We start from the raw sequence: 21415 nt of genomic DNA, 5'->3' as shown, positions 1-21415 counted from the left end.
ATTATGTTAAAATTTGTTAAACAATGTATTTATAAGTAGGGCATTAAGAAACCCATAATTTATAAGGAATACCAAACAACATCAGGTTTATGGTCTACTGGATATGCTGAAGAATGCCCCAATGTTTAAACACCTGGAATCTTGAATCAAGGTACATATCAATGCATATGCTTCTCTTTTATTTTTTTAAATCAGTGTTTTCATTACAGACAAATAAGAATTTTGTGATATTTTGAAGGGTAAGGGCTCTATTCTTGGAGTTGGCCATGGTTGTGCTGTAGCAATGGGAGCAAGAGTAAGCTCTCTCGTCATTTTAATATTCATCTCGATTCCACTTCCATTCTAATGGTATTTTCAAGTATGTTTTGAAAATCAAGTTATGTTGTTGACATCTCTCTCATTGTTGTTTCCCTACAGGCTCAAGCTGCTGGCTGAGGTGAGTAAAAAGGCTCACAATATACTTGCTAAAAGTCCTAACTAAGATAACACTCCCATAAAGAAAAAATAAAAAAGCACCGAGATTGTATTATACCACAGCAAAAATTCAACCAAAACAAAACACATCAGAACCGAATATCAAGTATCACACTAAGATCAATTACACAAGCCATTTGACCAATAAGACTGCATCTCAAAGAATTTCTCAAATATTCTATGCCTGACAATACATGTTACAACAAATACATAAGGTCCTTTCCATAAATCAAAATCAACATAATTCTGTCAATTTACAGCATGTGCTTATCTTCACCGGTTGTTGAGAAATTGGCATCATATTCTACAATTGGCAGCTGCATAGAAGAAGAAAGGACACCACAAGGTGAAACATGTTAGTACTTGATGAATATAACGAAAACAAAGGGGTTCAAGTTCTCTACCCTGCATCAGCTTTGGTTCAAGAAGTTTGTGTAATGCAGATGGTAACTAAAAGGTGGTTGGTTACTCACGTAACTAAGAATAATATGTGTGTGTGTGTGTGTGTAAAGACTTGATAGTGTTTGGTATTCCTCAGTTTAGGAAAGCTCAAATGACAACACAGGAGCCTTTGAACGTGACAGTAGACAACAAAATGGCATGAAGTCGGTATACTCACTGCAGTATATAAATTGATTGAGATCGAGACTGACCCTGCCTTGCTTACTTGTATCAAATGAATTAAACATATTCCTGCAAAATAAAAAACATGAATGTAACCAGTCTACCAATAGAATAATGAATCCAACAGTGGAGAAGAATACATTAACAACATTGACAACTTGCAGCCATCACTCATCGACACAACGTTAATCTAATAATTGTTTAATATCAATGGATTGATGTACATAATACATACAGAGACTGTAAATCCAACAACATAAAGCAAATTTGTACATGATGCAACTATGTCTCAACCAAAATATTTTCAACATAAAGATAGGTCGAATTTAAGGTAAAAAGTTGGGAATCCTGACCTCAATAATCCAAAGTTTTAATATATTATAAGATGGACTAATATGTCCATTAATTGATGGTTCATTGGTTCCCATTTGGGTCAGACACCCTGAATTGAGTCTGCAGGTGTCTGCATGGGTCATCCAGTTGAACTAAGCTAGAAGATTGATGGAACCTAGAAGATTGATGGAACCCATCAAAGTTGGGTGCACAAATATTCATGTCCAAGTGCCCCAAGCAGTATTTAATTCATGGTAAAAGGTTCAATTTGAGATGCACACTAAATTTTTAAAAATAAAAAAAATAAAAAAGAAGAAGAAGAAGAAGAAGAAGAAGAAGAAGAAGAAGAAGAAGAAGAAGAAGAAAATATATATATATATATATATATCAATAGTCACAAACCTTGCAGACTGCACAAAGATACAAAGAGCTATGAAGTCATCAAGCCGGAATCTTCCATTCTTCTTTTGATCGAAACTCTGAACAATTAATGGGGGGACAATAAATTATTGGTCCAAATCTTGCATAAGTAGTTTATCGCTCATCTTGAGAAGATTGATTTTTGCTAGGAAGATAAAAAAGGTTAAACATGCAAGTAACCATCCAAGGTGCCTAGATTAAAAAAAGTAAAATTGGTTTGAAAATGAAAAATTACTTTGCAAATATGTGGTACGTGCATACTACAATGAAAAAAAATTCTACACGCTTACTACAATGAAAAATTTTCTACAAGCTTTACCTCACAGACTGTGTAAAATGCAGGAGAGTCGAGGGAGAATCCAATTTTTACCAACGCCTGTAACCATGTAGCAACAGACAACAGTTAAAGGGAGGGAGGAGGTGAAGAAGTTAGAGAGATCAAAAGAGAAACGTGGGTATCCATTAATAGCATTATCAAAGAGCATCCAGAAGAATCTAGAGAAGGTTTTTAAAGGTTTGACAAATTCACTTCTGAAGTAAATAGGGGAAAATACACCCAAAAAGATAGGACTGTATGTTCAGCCTTAGCAAGCATGCCACACAATAAGCAAAACTTCACTGAACCATCCAAAAATCATAGGCAATTCAAGATGTTAAATAATACCTCATAAACATCATCAGGAACAAGATATCCACGATCCCTATGACAATGATCAAAGATATCAAGATGTTGTCAAGATGTAATTATACATATATCAAACATTCTAGTCTGAAATAGTTGCTACCCTAACTGAATACAAGGTACATGGATTTTGCACTATCAATGAATAAACACTACAATAATTTTAATGAGATAGCTTGACAGTGAAATTTTTTATTTTTATTTTTTAAAAATTAAAAATTAAAAAAAAAAAAAAAAAAAAAAGGCAAATGAAAGAAAATAACTATAAGGTATGAACAACATTCAGTTGTTACTGAGGAACGTCATTTAGAGATGTTAATAACACTGGACACATGAGATATTGTTAGAAGAAAATCACCTCTCCGAGTCTGAGAAGGCATGTTGAACCTGCAAAAGAATTTAAGACAAAAAATTTAGATGGAAAAAACTTGAAGAATATGATCATACCCTAAAACTGCAAGCAAAGAACAAAACCTCCAAATACACACCCAATGATATCAATGGTAGTTTCTGAAATATATATATATGTATATATATAATTTATACATTATCTTCAGCAACAGAGCAAACGTGATGGCCAGTTTTTGCATTCTTGATCAGAGGTTATATGTAATATGGGACATTGATAAGCCCAACATAAAGAAGTGCATGGTGGTTTTGTTACCAGCTCCTGAATTAGTTCCCCACAAAATTGAGAGTCTATCCTTGATTTTTCAATAGAATCAAAGTGAGATTAATGTTACATATGGAAGAAAATTTGGCAAAGAAATGGCATTTCTTATATTAACAAAAATGAGCAGACTTAATGGCATCATAGCCTCAGAGAATTTTACAATTATTATGTTATCCTAGCATTCATGAGTTCGTAAATCGCAAATCATAAATTAGAATTTTTCACATAAAGCCCAAAAACAAAAAAAGGCTACATCACTTTACAGCTTCAATTTCAGATATAAATGAAGATACTAACCTTAAGAAGAAACTTGTTGAGTGCAATAAATTCTGTAAAAAAATAAAAATAAAAATTAGATTTTAGTAAGAGAAATTATGTTACCACTTCCAGAGCACAAATCTCTGGAATGAAGAATACAAGATCAAGTGGCATTGAGAATTTGAGCCTCCCAGTTCAATATTTGGAAACTGCATGGATCTTTTTTCATTTTTTCTTTTCTTTTCTGACAGAAGAAAATCATATCTTGTGTGATGGAGCTGCTAGCCCAAATGGCAAAGCAATATACATAAAACACACACCAAAAATCACTAATTTAGTCGAATTCATAAACTAAAGAACTATAGCAGAATCAACTAAACATAAACATAATTATATATATATTAGCATTTGAGCTTCCTAGTGTTATTTTATAATTTTAAATTATTTAATTTATTTTATTTCATATTTGCATCTTTTTAGGAATAAATTTATAGCGTTATATTAGTTCTTAGTCTTTTGGGTTATCCTCCAATATCTCCTAAATATCTAAATTATAGTTATTTAATTGTGTATATAATAAGACTTCAACGTTGTTTTCTAAACAAAAAAAGAAGTCTTTCTTCTCCCCTTCTTTTTCTCTGTTATTTATTTTGTGAATTTACTGTCTTGAGTTTACAAGTGAGTGTTGGGCAATTTAAGGTTCGTGAATTCACTTTGTTATACACAAGTAATTTCGAAGGGCAATTTAAGGTTCGTGAATTCACTTTGTTATACACAAGTAATTTCGAAGGTCGTTGTATCTTGGGGGAGGAACACCATTCAACTTGGTACAGAAGAGGGTGTATCGTTTCTAAGGAGAACACAATTTGCATGCCTTGACCACCATTCAGGCTTCTCTAAACTTTCTCTCTAATAATAATATTTATTTGTTGTTTTTGGTTTATAAGTATTTTGGTATTTTTATTCTATTAATAAATCCTGTTTAATTTTTCTAACAATCTTAGGAATGATAATTAGGATTTTATGTTAGAAGTTGTTGCGTTGATTATAATTTTATTTTGGAAAAAATAAGGGATTTGATGAAACCAATTCCAGCAAGCCTGAGAAGTTTAATGGTCAAAATTTTATATATTGGCAACAACAGATGAAATTTTGGTTAACCACTTTGGGTCTTTATTTTGTGATTCATAAAGCTACTGTTCCAAAAGGAAAATAAAAGGTTTTTGAAAAAGAAAAGGATTCTGAAAAAAGTGAAACTTCTAAGGCTATAGAAATTGTTGAGACAGGTAAGGATTCAACTTCGTACAAAAAATCTGATGATGATGATTTTGATGAAAAATATTATCTTTGTCATGGTAGGATTTTAAGTGTTTTATCTCCTTCTATCTATAATATTTTTTGCAATACAAAAACTTCTATTGAATTACGGGAAGCATTTGATTTTGAATATGGGTCTGAAGATGCTGGTCTTAAACATTACTATGCTGAAAAAAAATTTAGACTTTCATATGATTGATGGTAAATCGGTTATGGAACAAGTGCATGAATTTCAAAATATCGTGTATGATATGAAAAGAAAAGTAATGGATTTATCTGATATTTTTTTCGTTGCTTCACTGATTAAAAAATTACCTCCATCTTGGTTAGAATTTGGTAGAACGTTAAAACAAAAACATGATGATTATACCTTTCGCGAATTGCTAGTATCCCTAAATATAAAAAACAAGCCGAGTTTTAAATTCTGATTTTCGAGTCAAGGCACATTTTGTAGAAAATTTTAAACCCAAACCTTTTAATTTCAAGAAAAATGGTGCACACAAGAATGGGAATAACAATCTTAATAATAAATCAAAAGGCAAAAATATTATTCAGAGAAAAATAGTGCCTTGTTGGGTGTGTGGGAAGACTAATCACACTGCTAGAGATTGTTATCATCGAAAAGGTCAACCCCACAAAGCCCGTGGTCCTCCAGTAACCCCTAAACCACAAGCTAATGTTGTGACTGTGGGGCCAACTCCTTTAACCTTGCTAGCAGGTATTTTGTTGGCGATCCCAAGTTAAATATTGTTTTTAACTCAAATGATTGGTTTATAGACTCGGGTGCTAATGTTCATGTGTGCGCTGATAAAAATATTTTTTCACCTTATTATCAAGAATCATGCACAAGAACTGTAAGCATAGGAAATGGGAGCTTGGCCAGGGTACTAGGTGAAGGACAAGTTAGGTTGAAATTGACATCTGGCAATATAATCACCTTAGATGGAGTTTTTCATGTTCCTGATATTAGGAAAATTTTAATTAGTACATCTTTGTTAGTTCAGCATGTTTTTAAAGTTGTTTTTGAATCAAATAAAGTTGTAATAACTAAGAATGGTAACTTTATTAGTAAAGGTTATCTTCGTGATGGTTTGTTTAGCCTTCATGTTATGGATTTTGATTTAAATAAAATTGCATGTTATTCTTTCTCTACTTCTTCTATTGTTAATCTAGAGTGTTCTAATACTTGGCATGGTAGACTTGGGCATGTAAATTTGAACACTATTAAAAGAATGATGAGTTTAGAATTAATTCCAAAATCTATAGTTAATTTAAAGGAAAGATGTCAAGTATGTGTACAAGCTAAACAAACTAAAAAACCTTTTAAATCCGTTGAAAGAGATACATCTTTGTTACAACTTATACATAGTGATACATGTGACCTTAACAATGTGTTAACTCATGGTGGAAAATGATATTTTATTACGTTTATTGATGATTTTTCTAAATATTGCTATGTATATTTATTAAGTCACAAAAGTGAATTATTTGATAAATTTAAAATATATAAAGCTCATGTAGAAAATCAATTAGAAAAGAAAATTAAAATCTTAAGGTTTGATAGAGGAGGCGAGTATGCACCAATAGAAATGGAAAAGTTTTGTGAACAACATGGAATTATTTACCAACGGTCTCCACCTTATTCACCACAATCTAATGAAGTAACAGAACGTAAAAATTGAACATTGTTAGATATGATAAATGCTATGTTAGCTAGTTTTGGTTTACCTAATAATTTGTGGGGTGAAGCTTTATATTCTGCTTATCATATATTAAATAAAGTGCCTTACAAAAATTCAAAAAAAAACACCTTATGAAATTTGAAAAAATCAAAAGCCTAGTTTAAAATATTTCAAAGTGTGGGGGTGCTTGGCTAAAGTTTTAATACCAATTACTAAGAAAAAAAAAATTAGGACCGAAAATTGTTGATTGTGTATTTATTGGGTATGCCTTAGATAGTGTTAGTTATAGATTCTTAGTAATTAATTCTGAAAATTCTAAAATTTCTAATAATACTATAATGGAGTCAAGAAAAGCTGTATTTTTTGAAAATGTATTTCCTATGAAATATAAGTTATCTGAATCAATTGGTGAAAATTTTATGTCTAATAGTAGTATAGAAAATCAACTAGGAACTGAACTAAGAAGAAGTAAAAAAAGAAAAATAAAAAAGAATATTGATAATGACTTTCTTACCTATTTAGTTGAAAATGATCCTAGAACATATAACGAAGCTATGACATCAGTAGATACTTCTTTTTGAAAAGATGCTATAAATAGTGAAATGGATTCTATTATGACTAATAATACTTGGTACTTAACTGATCTTCCACTAGGTTGTAATTCAATGGACTGTAAATGGATATTTAAAGCTAGACTTGTAGCTAAGGGATTTAAACGAAAAGAAGGAATAGATTTCTTTGATACATATTCTTTGGTAACTCATATAACCACTATAAGGGTCTTAATAGCTATTACCTCAATTTATAAATTAGATGTATACCAAATGGATGTCAAAACGGCGTTTTTAAACGGAGAATTAAATGAAGAAATTTATATAGATCAACCCGAAGGTTTTGTAGCTCCTAGACAAGAAAGAAAGGTATGTAAACTTGTAAAATCTCTTTATGGATTAAAACAAGATCCAAAATAATGGCATGAAAAGTTTGATAAAGCAATTCTTTCTAATGGGTTTAATATCAATGATTCTGATAGATGTCTGTATATCAAAAAATTTGATCGTGCTTGTGTTATTCTTTGTTTATATGTTGATGATATTCTTATTTTTGATAGTAAACTGGTTGTTATTAATGATACTAAGAATTTCTTATCTAACAATTTTGATATAAAAGATTTAGGCCCAGCTAATGTTATATTGGGTATTAAAATAATTAAAAGTGATAAAGGAATTGTTTTGTCACAAGAACATTATGTTGACCAATTGCTAAAGAAATTTAATTATTGTGATACGAAAGTTGTCTCTACTCCATTTGATCCTAATATTCGCTTAAAGAAAAATATGAGTGAAAGTATATCTCAACATAAATATGCTCAAATAATAAGATCTTTGGTGTATCTAATTGCACAAGTCTTGATATTTCTTTTGTTGTTTGTAAACTAAGTCATTACACTATTAATCCTAATTTAGAACATTGGAATGCAATTGAAAGAATTTTTAAATACATTAAAAGTACAATAAATTATGGAATTCATTTTTGTGGATTTCTTGTTGTGCTAGAAGGATTTAGTAATGCTAATTGGATAACTGAATCTGATGAAACTAAAGCAACTAGTAGTTATGTGTTTACTTTAGGTGGTGGTGCAATAGCTTTTAAATCTTCTAAACAAACTGTTATATCTAGATCTACCATGGAAGCAGAACTCATTGCCTTAAATTTGACTTATACCGAGGCCAAATGGCTAAGGAATTTATTATCTGATTTACCATTATCTGATAGTCTTATATTTGCTGTCTTTATTCATTGCGATAATTAAACTACAATTGCTAAAGCAAAAAATGCAAATTTAAATGAGAAAAAAAAAGACATTAGAATAAGACATAATTCTATTAAACAGTTATTATCTCAAGGTGTTGTAGCACTTGATTTTGTGAGGTCTGAAAAGAATATAGCAGACCTTTTACCAAAGGATTAGCGCGCGAGCTAGTTGTTGAATCATCGAGGGGAATGGGACTGAAACCCATAAATTAGTCATCACAATGGATACCTAACCTTTGTGATTGGAGATCCCATGAATAAGGTTCAATAGGTAATAACGAAGTTGATGGGTGACTTGGAAGAGCACTAAAAATATTAGAGGAAAATTCCTTAGTCCTATTCCTATGGTGATAGTGCTCACTATTGCGACGGGTTTTAGGAAGAGCTTAGTTCTAAATGTATCCAAGGTAGGATTTCTATGGGGTGTTGGTCACAAATCACCCTTAAAGGATACACCTATATAAGTGTGACAGTGGGGTGACTGTTGTGGAAAATTGGGTTGCTCCCTAAAGACACTTGTAGAAACAAGATATATGCACATGACCATTTAACAACCGTTCTAGAACCATGATAATTGCCCATATTGTGCGTGTGGTAAGCCTATGTTTGATCACAAGGGCCTAGTTCAAAACTTTGTTTACTATGGTTTCTTCAAACTGAAACTTATTATCACTAAGTGGAGGTTCAAGTCTGGAAGACACCTACACCCAATGTGCTGTAAAAACACTCTTTTCAATTTTAAATTATGTGGAGGATTGTTATTTTATAATTTTAAAATTATATTTTATTTATTTTATTTTATTTGATATTTGCATCTTTTTAGGAATTAGTTTATAACGTTATATTAGCTTCCTAGTCTTTTAGATTATCCTACAATATCTCCTAAATATCTAAATTATGATTATTTAATTGTGTATATAATAAGACTTCAACGTTGTTTTCTAAAAATAAAAAATAAAAAGTGTTTCTTCTCCTTTTCTTCTGCTCTGTTATTTATTTTGTGAATTTACTGTATTGAGTTTACAAGTGCGTGTTGGGCAATTTAAGGTTCACGAATTCAAAGGTGGTTGTATCTTGGGGGAGGAACACCATTCAACTCGGTGCAAAAAATAGTGTATCGTTCCTAAGGAGAGCGCATGCCTCGACCACCATTCAAGCTTCTTTAAACTTTCTCTCTAATGATAAAATTTATTTGTTGCTTTTGGTTTATTATTAGTTTGGTATTGTTATTCTAATAGTAAATCGTGTTTAATTTTTCTAACACCTAGTTCAATATGCAGAAACTATATGGAAAACCCAAATAAACTTTTTTTTCATTTACAAAAGAAATTCACGAGCTGCCAATCCAATCTGTCGAGAGAGTTGGTAAGGAAAAGAAGATTTGTTCACTGTATTCATCTCATAAGCAGGAAGCCTATTTATACATCAATTACAAGCTAAAATAGGAAATAGAAAATAAGGACACAATATATCACACTAATTATGTTCTATCACAGCTATACAATATATACTAAAATATATACTATAATATATGCTATATCAAGCCAAGCCAAGCCCAAACAAACGGAAAAGTAATATTATGCATGAAAAGCCCAACAAAATTCACTAATTTAGGCGAATTCATAAACTTGATAGAACAGCTTAAAACTGAAATCAAACTCCGACCTAAATTAAAATGTAGACAGATAAAAATGGGCATCAAGTGTCGACAAAATCGTGGATTGGATTACCTTCGAAGCTCATAGTTCCATTCCTATCAAAGTCATACATCCTGCAAAATATCCCCCAAAACCTCAATTAGCTAAAAACAACCCACAAAAATGTGTCTGTGTCTCTGTGTGTGTGAGTAAAGACAAGAACACAATACAAATACCAAGTACGAGAACCTGATCATCTGTTGAACAACAGAGATAGGGAATTCTAGGTTTCCGACGGCAAGAGCACTCTGATCATCCACAAACATCTTCGTTTTCTTAAAATCCAATAGAGAGAGAGAGAGAGAGAGAGAGAGAGAGAGAGAGAGAGAAACGCATAATTGTGTTAGGGTATTGAAGTGAGTTGGAAGAGAGGGACGAACCTTGAGCTGAGCAGCGGTGATGCTTCCAGTTTTGTCCGAGTCAACTCGGTCGAACCATTCTCTCAGAATCGCCTTGTTCTCCATTTCTCAGACGACTCGACTCCCCTCCTCTCTTCTTTTTTGCTGGTCTGCTCTCTCTCTCTCTGTCTCTGTCTCTGTTTTATCTATTGGCATTCATCCGACGTCGTTTTGACTTGTTTATTGCGTTCGGTTTTCACCGATGTAACCATCCATTTTTGCTAGCTAAATTTTCTTATTAGGGCTCGATTAGGTAGAATGGAGACGATTGTTGTGAGAAATTAAATAAAATTGTGTTTGTTTTTCTGATAGTTATTAGTGTAGGAATTGTTAAATTATTTTTATATAAATAAATATAAAATAATAAAAAAATACAAAAACATTAAATATTATTTAAAAAAAATGCCTAACATGTAAAAAATAAAAAATAAATAAAGTAAAAATAAATAAAATAATGATTTTTACTTAACAAAAAACTACACATTAATGTTCAATTCCCTCCCCAAGACCCATCCTAATCCGAAGGGGACTATGAATCCCCTCTCCATCTCCCAAAACAAACACAACATTAGTAGGTCCCACTTCCATCTCATTCACAATCTTCTTCTATCTCCCAAAACAAACGAGGCCTTTACCAATAATAATAACACTGCCGTCTTTTGTTTCAAAAGTTTTTTTGTTTCTTGGCTAAAATTATTCATAATTGTTGAACAACGTGAAAATTTTGGAAAAAAAATATATGCACTCTTTCAATAATCGTGAAGAATAATGTTATGGATCATGAAAAATATATCATGAAATGCATCCTGAAAATTTTTCATCCCTTAATTAGTGTGTCGTGTTTTATTATATATGTAATTCAAAGGTGAAGAATCTTTCATGATCATCTTCATGATATTTTTTTCATGATTGTGAATGTTTAATAAAGAAATTTAAAAAGAGGACCCTCTCCTTTGGGAATTATTCACTCCTTAGTAACATTGGTTGATATTTATCAGCTTAAAGTGCAGCTTGTGTTCTTTTGGTGCTTTTTTTTTTTTTTGGTTAGATCAAGGTACTTGATTTCATATGGGTTGGATTTGGGTTGGGTTTGAAGTGATGTGTTAGAGAGGTGATGTGACTTAAATAAGATAATATGACTTAAATAGGATAGTGACTTTTTGACTTTTTTGGAGGATGCCAAACTTGGCCAAAGTCTGTATCATTTCATGCAAATCATACCACATTCATATTACCCCGGAAAGAAATATCACACAAAAAGGCCATAAAAGCTGTTTGAAACTAAGTTCAACATAGAAAACATACGGAAATTGAGAAACCCCACTAAGTTAGTAGAGTTACAAGACTCGAAAGCTTCAATAAAATCCCCACGGCAACTTGTGCTGCTCAGTTGCACACACAAATTTCTCAGTTGCCCCAGTTACATTTAATGTCAACCGTCATGCTTGACAAACTAAAGATCCAAGAGGAATTGAGCTGGTTCAGCTTTAGCCATGCACCCAAACTTGCACAAATTGTATTTCTTGTATACGCCAGTGAGTTTCCCTGTTCCAGCTTTCTGATGGTAAGTAACCATCAGTCGCGAGCAATCCCTGTCAGAAAACATATATAACAAACACGGCATTTATTATCCTGTAGTACCCGTTATAATCTGTGTAATTTGGGGATAAAAATGAAAAAACTCACATAAGCTGGTCCTCTGAGTAGTTGGTGTGCCACTCAACAGATTTAGTCCACTGCTTAGACCTGTGAAGACTACACTGAGCAGTGAAAATGGCTGCTGCAGCCAGCAAAGAAGGTGGGAACTTGAGCATTTCGTACTCCACAAGGCAGAGTTCAACAATGAAGAAGGACAGAAGCTCAAGCTGAATTCATTTCATTACAATACCATCATCAGCATTGTTCCAAGACACATAAAACTTGTTTGAAAATTTTCTAAAAACAACCCCTTTTGGGGAAACAAAACAACAATAACCAAAAAAAAAATGAAAACAGAACCAAACAAGCCTATAAATTTTCCTCTTCTACCTAAATTTGGTAATTCCCATAGTCCTAGCTAGTACTAACCTTTTCGTCAGATTGAGCAGCCTTGAGAAATCTTCTCATGAAAACGTAAGGGGTTGGAACTGACATGTTGAATTGCAGTGCATTCACCATTTGCTTCTCCTGTGGGGGGCACACAAAAGATCTGAATAAATATTGCAACTGTAGAGAGGTTTTTCAAGGAAGAAACAAGTGAGTATTTTTTCAAATATCAAAATACCATATGCAGAACTTCCTTCCTCGTATAAGCCTGATCTGATATGATAACTAGATCCTCCACAAGTGGTACAGAAATCTCCTCATATTTGCATGCCAAAAGCAAAGCTGTCACGCCAATTAACTGAAGCTTCTTTCTGACCACAGTTTCATGCTCTAAAAACCTGTCAATAAGATTGACAGTGAGGAACAATGTCTCCTCCATGAGCTCAAACTTGTAGTGCACCTGTTAATATGATCAAGTCCAGTTAGCCATTTGCGCACTAGAAAAATATGAATCTGTAATGCCTAGCACAATGGTAATATATATTTGTGCCTACAAATAAAGGGTAATCAAGTCCAAAATCACATACCTCAATAAGCCAATCAATGAGTATGGCTCTCATCTTCTCATTGATGTCAAATTGACGCATCATATAATTTCGAGAGACACGAGCAGAGTCCTGCCATAAGATGACTTGTTTGGTCAATCATTCATGGCACAAATAAATTTTAGAGGTCATTTTTTTTTTCTTACTCCTTCCAACCCTATCTAGATCATCTCATTATCCAATACTAACTGTAACTGATGGTGAAATTTGTTTCCTTAACCAACCCATCCTGGCTGGCTATTTATTTAGATAACTTTTTTTAGCGCATCAAAAACAAGTACTGTATCTCATTTACTGCTCTCCTTTGAAAAGAATAAAATGGTTGAAAAGGCAAAGAAACCAAGACTAAATGTCAAAATCTTCAGTTCTCACTTTTCATTATGCTGAAAACAAAAATTGCCAATGTGGCATATACTTGAGGTGAGTTTTCCATGTACTGGAAATTACGTCACAGGTGTTAGATAAATCTATAGAGGGAGAAGAAAGAGATAAGATTGTATTAATGACTGAATACTTGATTACATGGTTATATGATTCTATATTACAACAATGGTGGTGACACAACTATATATATATACACATTACAGTGGGATAAGACAAAGGAGAGAGGGAGAAGATGAAGTCAAAATATGTAAGCGGGAGGAGGCTCGAGAAGGTGCTTTCGGTGGTTTGTCGTGTGGCTTGACTTCTACATCTTCAGTTCACACTAAATATGCTAACACCCCCCCCCCCCCCAAAACTCAAGTAGGATAAGTATCAAAACGTGAAAATAAACTAAAATTAAAATAAAATAGGATAGATCTGAAGCAAATAGATTGCAAAGTCCGAATGGGAGCGCAGGGGCGCTTGAGATAGAACAGAGGCTGGAGCTAATGGCAGAAGACACCGTAGACACTATATAGTCATGTCAGACCACTTGAGATAGAGGCCAAAGCTAATGCCGTAATGGCCGTGTCAGTACGCTTGAGATAGAAGCTGGAGCTAATGTCGTAAGACACTGTATGGTCGTTTCAGACCATTGTAGAAGACACTATATGGTCATGTTAGAACGTTGTAGAAGACACTGTCGTATCGGACCACTGTAGAAGACACTGGCCTAAATCTTATAACTCTGATACCATGTTGGATAAATATATAAAGGGAGAAGAAAAGAGAGAAGATTACTGAATACTTGATTACATAATTATATGATTCTATATTACAACAATGGTGGTGACATAACTATGTATATACACATTTACAATGGGATAAGACAAAGGAGAGAGAGAGAGAGAGAAGATGAAGTCAAAATCTATAAGCTGGAGGAGGCTCGAGAATGTGCTTTCGGTGTTTTGTCGTGGTGACTTGACTTCTACATCTTTAGTTCACACTAAATATGCTAGCGACAGGACTTGAATGCTTGTTTTCCTTCTTTGATCTTTCTTCTACTCACTTGAGGTGGCAACCAAGAGAGGGTTATGTGTGTGTTTGATTTAGATCAAAAGAGGTATGAGATATCAATTTATCAACTCAATTGGAGAGTATAATGTACTCTTAATATGCTAAAATCATATACATAGTTGGGACAAATTTATATGTTTGATTGCCTAACAAAGCAACTGCATAGTCGAAGAAGTATGATTTGATTTAAAGGTCTAGTTTGCAGTGTTTGTATAATGTGGTTTAACAATTTAAACATATCAAACTACATTCCTAGCATAAATTCATGGGTTCAAGTTCCTCCCAAAAGAAAGTATGTTGCCAATGGTTAGTGTTAACTCACCTCAGTTTCTCTGTAGTGAGCATATATGTCTTCAACGTACTCAACAACTGCAAGAGGATTTTTGATATCACTGCTGTCGATATCTAGAATTGTGTCATCATCGTCATCAACATCTTCCATTTCAACCTCCACCTACAGAATTCATGATGTGATATTCTGTCACACACATCATTATTTATAGAAACCCAACTCAGTAACAGTAAAATTATAATTTTCAGATGCACATACCATCCGATCAATTTCATCCATCATGGCCTCTGTGTGCCTCACAAAAATTGGGACCAGATCATAAGTAGCTTCCTCACACTGTCCCATATCTGTGATTGCACAATCTTCCAGCCCATTTGGATTCAATGATGTCGCGGTTAGTTCCTTATGTTCTGCAGACTTCCTAAGGAAACATCAAAGAATATCGATCTTAATTTAAAAAGAAGAAGAGAACTGAGGAACAAAATCCAAATAGAAGAGAAAACACTAAAAGATTGAATTCCCCACCTTGTAATTGGTCCGGGTGGTGGCACCACAGTTTTCTTCTCCCCCTTTACATCCTTCCTAAACATTTAACAACCAATTTAGTTTACAAAAGAAGAAGAAATTGTTGAAAAAATTAGTATTGGCATAATTCAGATTAAGATTGTGGAAATTACTCCAAGGATCCTCTTTTGTTGACCACATAAGGGTAGTTGGTAGGTCCTAAAATATTCTGATTTATATTGCTGAGAGCCCTTCTGCGGTTATTTAACTTCTGCTGCTGAAACCTCTGAAATCCCACCATTCTTGAACCTTCTTTTGAATTCAGAGAGAAAGAACAAGAAAATTCTTACAAAATTACAGCTGAATGGATTGTGTTCGATCTAGACTACTTGATCAGAGATTGGAAAGAAGAGTGAGGAAATTTCATGTTCGTACTGAATCTTACCTTGAGAGTCTGAGGGTTTAATGGCAGCAGGTCCATTGTTCTCATTTGATCCACCCATCTTTGATTTGCTTCAAGACCAACCTACAAAAAACAAAGCCCAATTCTAGGAACGTTTGAAGAACCAAGATCATTCATTCAAAGAAAAAGAAGATGAAGAGGATCTGATGATGAACAACAAAACCAAGATCATTCATTCAAAGAAAAAAAAGAATTCTCCAAAAATAGAAGACCTCTGTATCACTTTCAATCAAATAGATTCAAGCTGAAGAGCCCAAACTTCAATCTCTAAACTTCGAACTCCGAAGAAACCCAGAAAATATATCGAATCATATATATCTTCGAGTCCCTCTCTCTCTCTCTCTCTCTATATATATATATAAATATATATTTAATATTTGGGTTTTTAATAATCTAGCAGGCGCTATCGAATTATGAGAATCATAAATAAATGGAAAAGAAATGAACAGCGAATAAAAGACGTAGAAAAGGGGTACGTGAGTTTTGAAATTAACGGCTAGTGAGCAGTGGCCGTCTGATCTAAGTTTTATGTGAGTGTGGCCGTCGATCTAAATGAATACGAAAAGTTGCGTTGGTCTGTTTAACGGTTAATTTTGCATAAGCGCGTGAGTTTTGCTTTCAAAATTACCACTTTTTGGAAGGTTTGGGGGTTGGACTATTGGAGGAGCATCGAACCGTGGACGCTCTTAGCCACTCAGGACTAGCTTCGCTTTCCTATTTTCTCTTCCTTTCTTATAGTTTTGGGTAAATTATATTATATGTTTAGCCATTATATTACTCCCTCACATTTGTATTTTATTTTGTAAAAATCTTTACATAAAAAGGGAAGCAATTTAGGTGTATGACTATCTAAAGAAATAGAAATCTTAAGTAGATGAGTGTTATTATCGACTCTAAATAAAAGTGAAATAAACAAACATACATTAAAAGAAATAAACCTTATATCGCTAAAAATACAATAAACAAACATACATTAAAAGAAATAACTCTTATATCACTAAACGTACTATTCTCGTCAAAATTATGATATTAGTCAGATATGTTGTTATCACTAATAACACTTTTCCAATGTGTTTAGAAAAATTCATAACAACTTATCATTTTCAGCAGTTTTTATCAAATTCTATAAGAACACAAATTTTGTAAATTATATAAAAAATTAGAAGACAGTGATATTTTTCTAAAAAAATGACAAATTCATAGAAAAATTTATAACTTTAATTATTAAAGTTTACCATAAATCTATAATTATTTTTTAAAAATATCACTAATTTGTTATTTTTTTCTAAATTATACTATAATTCTCAACATCTATCAAAAAATATTCTACAAGTTTAAAAGCAAAAGAATAATGCTATATGCATCAATTAGTATACTAACTAGTGTATCAATTGATAATATGACATAATTTAAGAGATTTTGAGTATTTGTAATTTGTATAATGAGTGTGTTCAATAATAATGTCATAACATATGTTGGTACACTAGTTAATACACTAATTGATACAGATAGTACCACCACAAAAACAAAATGATGTCATCTTAACAAAAGTTAATGCACATAAATGCACACATTTAATAGACATAAATGTAGAATTGAGTTCCACACAACATCTCAAGACTAGTGCACTTAAAAGTCATAACATTTGGTTCAAAGGCTCATGGTCCAGCGGGCTTGTACCTAGTCCAAGTAAGCATGTATCTTGTGGAATGGTCCAACTTGAATGAGGCTTGGGTTAGCCAAAGCCTAAAGGTTTGAAATTCGACTTGGTCTATTGGACCATAAGAGGCCATACATTGGCTTGTGAGCGATAGCCCATTGGCCCAACTGCCTGACATGAAATAAACACCAAAAAGAATACTTTTTAAAGTTTGACAACTTCCATGAAAAAATGACCCATCATCGAGCCTGCCAACTTGTCTGGGCTAAGTCTTAACAAAGTCTGACTTTAAAGTTTTGACAACCCAAAAAAATTCCCAACGTACTTGGCCCATAAGCAAGCTTAGGCACCATTTTCAAAGTATGCCCGGAGCCGATGCTGATACTTTGCAACTTCCATCACTTTTTTTTTTTTTTTTTTTTTTTTTTAATAACAAATTTTCATCATCTGTTTGGACTTAACCTAAAACAGGGCTGGATCCACCGCTAAATTTTCTAGGCCGGAAAAATCCGAGAAAAAAATAAAATAAATGGGACCCAGCAGTGACCAACGGAATCAATCAACGGCAAACAGTCCATGTGAATACGCGTTTGCAGTAGTGTGCATTGTGCAAATCCCAATGCAAAAAAAACCGCGTAATCGCCCGTTGTAACACACCTTAGTACTACTGACTAACTGCTTCTCAAAAACACTTTCCTTTATGATCGAATCTTACCCGAAATTTCCGCTTAATCTTCTCCCTTTGCTCTCTCTCTCTCTCTGCTTGTTTGACACTCAGAATCCCATCTGCCAAGAAAATCCCATATTTTTATTCCCCGGAATTTGAAGTGAATGGAGAGTGAGAGTGATGTGGTGAAGGAATTGATGGAAGTGATTGAGACATTGGGATCCTTTGTGAGCTATCGAAGGACTCAGCGAAAAGAGTGTTTGAATCTTGTGAGGAGGTTAAAACTGTTGGTGCCTCTTTTAGAAGAGCTTAGAGACCAGCAGCTCCATACACCAATTTCTGATGAGGCACTGAATTGTTTGGCTAATTTGAAGAAGGCACTCCGTTATGCAAAGAAACTGTTGAGTACTTGTATCCATGGAAGCAAGATTTATCTGGTCAACTCTCTCTCTCTCTCTATATGTATATATATATATATATGTGTGTGTGTTGGTTTTCATTGAGATCTCATAATACCCATCTTTTGTTTTTTTTATTCAATTATGAAATGCATGTTGTAGGCATTTGAGAGTGAGGCAGTGATGAGTAGATTTCATGGTGTTTATGACAAATTAAACCAGGCATTGGATGACATGCCTTATGAGAAGCTTGGGATCTCAGAAGAAGTGAAAGAGCAAGTAATGTTTTCTCCTTTTGTTCTTAATTGTATCTGTATTTCATAGTTATTGGGATTTTGCACCTTCACAGATAGTAAAGTAGTTTCTTTTGTCTTTGTGAGTTCATAACCACCAATTTCAATTTTATTCCACTATTGTTAGTTTTCATATTATGTGCTCAACTTCATGGAATTAATTTGGCCTTGAAAGATAATCATTATGTTTGTGTTTGGTTGTTTGGTTGTGGAATTTGGGGGATTTAAAAAGGGAAAGGAAAAAAGTGTGTGAAACTACGTGAGATGTGTGTATATTTTTTTCACATTTCACCAACTTTTTCTATTTTCCTTTCCAAATCCTTTCTCAAATCATCAACCAAGCATAAGGGTTCACACAGAAATGCTAATCAGGGAAAAATGCCCTCCTTGCTAACGTCAACTATTAGAGTATAACGGATCGCACACTTTGGAGATTAAAATGATAAAAAAAAATAATAGTAAATTAAAAATTGAGAATTAAAGTGTGACAGATGGTATACACTGGAATGTTGTGTAATTAACCCAAAACATTTGCTTTGTTTGAGACGGTTTTCATTTTTATTTTTCACCCGTACAATAATCTTAGAAAATTACCAGACACAACTTATCTGTTTTTTGGAACTTCAAACAGTTAAATGAAGATGGTTTTCTTCAGGCAAAAGCTTTTCAAAGAATGGGGTGTTTCCTGTAGAAGGTTGTTGGTTCTTCTTATTCTAGATGTTTGTCATAAAAAGTTCTAAAATACTTTCTTGATTCTATATTGCCCATTTTCTCAGGTTGAGCTAATGTGCATGCAACTCAAAAGAGCAAAGAGGAGGACTGATACCCAGGACATAGAACTAGCAATGGATATGATGGTTGTATTTTCTGAAAACGATGACCGGAATGCAGACAATGCAATACTAGAAAGGCTTGCTATAAAATTGGAGCTTCATACTATTGCAGACTTAAAGACAGAAACCATAGCTGTTAGAAAATTAGTTAACAAGAAGGGAGCCCATACTGTAGAAAGCAACAAGAAAATTGTAGATCTTTTGGAAAAATTCATACACATTGCTGGGATAGAGGAAATATCTGTGCTTGATAATCCTGTGTCAAGAAGTTTAGAAAAGTGTCGGTCCTTGTTAATCCCAAATGAATTTCTCTGTCCAATAACTCTGGAGATAATGACAGATCCTGTTATTGTCGCAACTGGACAGGTAAAAATTGATTTATTTTTCTTTAAATTTGGCACTTCATTGATCTAAAATTTTGGTTCTGAGTATCAATTTCATTTCTTATCATGGTCATCATAAAAACCCAACAATCAAAATGATTAAATGAAGAAAATTTCTTCAAGGAACTAAGTTGACCAAAAATATTAAACTTCTTTTAATATTTTAAGTATATTTAGGACATTGTTGTTTGTGTTTGTGGTGTGGAGCTAATACACTTTTGCTGCCAATTTCGTAGACATACGAAAGAGAGAGCATACAGAAGTGGCTAAATTCAAATCACCGGACCTGCCCAAAGACCGGACAAAGCTTAGCACACATGTCTCTAGCACCAAACTTCGCTCTCCGCAACCTTATTCTGCAATGGTGTGAAAATAACAACTTTGAACTGCCCAGAAAGGATATTTATGATGGTTGTGACAACTCATCGATTGCACTCACAGAGGAAATATCGTCCTTGGTCCAAAATCTATCCTCGCGTGAGCTAGACATCCAGAGAGAAGCCATTGTGAAGATCCGCATGCTCTCCAAGGAAAATCCCGATAATAGAATTTTGCTAGCCAACATGGGAGCAATACCGCCTTTGATTAAATTCCTGTTGTACCCAGATTCCAAGATCCAGGAACACACAGTCACAACTTTGTTAAACTTGTCGCTTGATGAGGTGAACAAAAGACTCATAGCCAGAGAAGGAGCCATTCCCACTATCATTGAAATCTTGCAGAACGGGACAGATGAGGCTAGGGAGAACTCTGCTGCGACACTCTTTAGCCTGTCAATGCTCGATGAGAACAAGGTGATGATCGGTTGCTTAAATGGGATTCCTCCTCTAGTGGATCTCTTGAGGACTGGGACAATCAGAGGTAAAAAGGACGCTGCTACTGCACTTTTTAACTTGTCACTCAACATGCTTAACAAGTCCAGAGCCATTAAGGCGGGTATCGTACCACCATTACTTCATTTACTTGAAGATAAGAACTTGGGTATGGTGGATGAAGCACTCTCGATTTTGCTACTCCTGGCATCGCATCCTGAAGGACGAAATGAAATTGGAAAGCTAGCGCTTATTGAAACTCTAGTTGAAATTATAAGAGTTGGGACCCCCAAGAACAAGGAATGTGCTACGGCGGTTCTTCTTGAGTTGGGATTGAAGAATTCATCTTTCGTGTTGGCTGCGCTTCAGTATGGTGTGTATGACCATTTGGCAGAGATTGCAAGATGTGGGACAAGTAGAGCCCAGAGGAAAGCAAACTCCTTGTTACAACATATGAGTAACTGTGAACATATTCCCAGGTTTGCAAACAAAAAATAATAAACAAATAAGTCACTATAATCCATTTAGTAAAATTTCACATCAAAGTTCAGTACAGTTCTAGAAGTGCAGATACTGCCCAATGGAGCTTTGAGTATTGTATTGTTGAATTTTCTTCATGTACATGTTCTGAAATTGTAGAGAAACTACTGGTATGTGGGTTGTGTCA

At 33.8% G+C, this 21415-nt stretch overlaps 3 protein-coding genes across 4 annotated transcripts; 1 reads left to right on the top strand and 2 right to left on the bottom strand.

The window, feature by feature from the left end:
• Positions 1-500: 500 nt before the first annotated feature.
• On the bottom strand, positions 501-10578 carry LOC145819848 (uncharacterized). The gene is made up of 10 exons (XM_082913763.1): positions 10356-10578; positions 10165-10223; positions 10009-10049; positions 3504-3535; positions 2892-2920; positions 2516-2552; positions 2171-2227; positions 1834-1910; positions 1094-1167; positions 501-791 (listed from the first exon to the last, which is right to left on the bottom strand). The coding sequence occupies exons 1-10, from the start codon at positions 10437-10439 to the stop codon at positions 772-774; spliced, it is 510 nt and encodes a 169-aa protein (XP_082769889.1). The 5' UTR covers positions 10440-10578; the 3' UTR covers positions 501-771.
• A 999-nt stretch (positions 10579-11577) lies between these two features.
• On the bottom strand, positions 11578-16141 carry LOC114293350 (G2/mitotic-specific cyclin-2). Of its 2 annotated transcripts, none has more exons than XM_082913752.1 (11): positions 15915-16141; positions 15685-15765; positions 15413-15548; positions 15261-15317; positions 14994-15156; positions 14766-14897; positions 12986-13075; positions 12637-12858; positions 12441-12539; positions 12060-12238; positions 11578-11965 (listed from the first exon to the last, which is right to left on the bottom strand). In XM_082913752.1, the coding sequence occupies exons 2-11, from the start codon at positions 15740-15742 to the stop codon at positions 11827-11829; spliced, it is 1275 nt and encodes a 424-aa protein (XP_082769878.1). In that variant the 5' UTR covers positions 15743-15765; positions 15915-16141; the 3' UTR covers positions 11578-11826. The 2 variants fall into 2 exon arrangements, with proteins under 2 accessions (XP_082769878.1, XP_028093193.2); XM_028237392.2 differs by having other exon boundaries at positions 15413-15551; positions 15915-16097.
• A 1805-nt stretch (positions 16142-17946) lies between these two features.
• Positions 17947-21415, top strand: LOC114293351 (U-box domain-containing protein 15). Its single transcript, XM_082913761.1, has 4 exons — positions 17947-18466; positions 18590-18706; positions 19497-19919; positions 20173-21415. Exons 1-4 carry the CDS (start codon positions 18194-18196, stop codon positions 21244-21246), a joined length of 1887 nt encoding a protein of 628 aa, XP_082769887.1. The 5' UTR covers positions 17947-18193; the 3' UTR covers positions 21247-21415.

Source organism: Camellia sinensis, chromosome 2 (assembly GCF_055761805.1).
Source record: "Camellia sinensis isolate YWXY chromosome 2, ASM5576180v1, whole genome shotgun sequence".
NCBI lineage: Eukaryota > Viridiplantae > Streptophyta > Magnoliopsida > Ericales > Theaceae > Camellia > Camellia sinensis.
The sequence above is the reverse complement of the archived record's forward strand: the minus strand, read 5'-3'. Positions and strand labels throughout refer to the sequence as shown.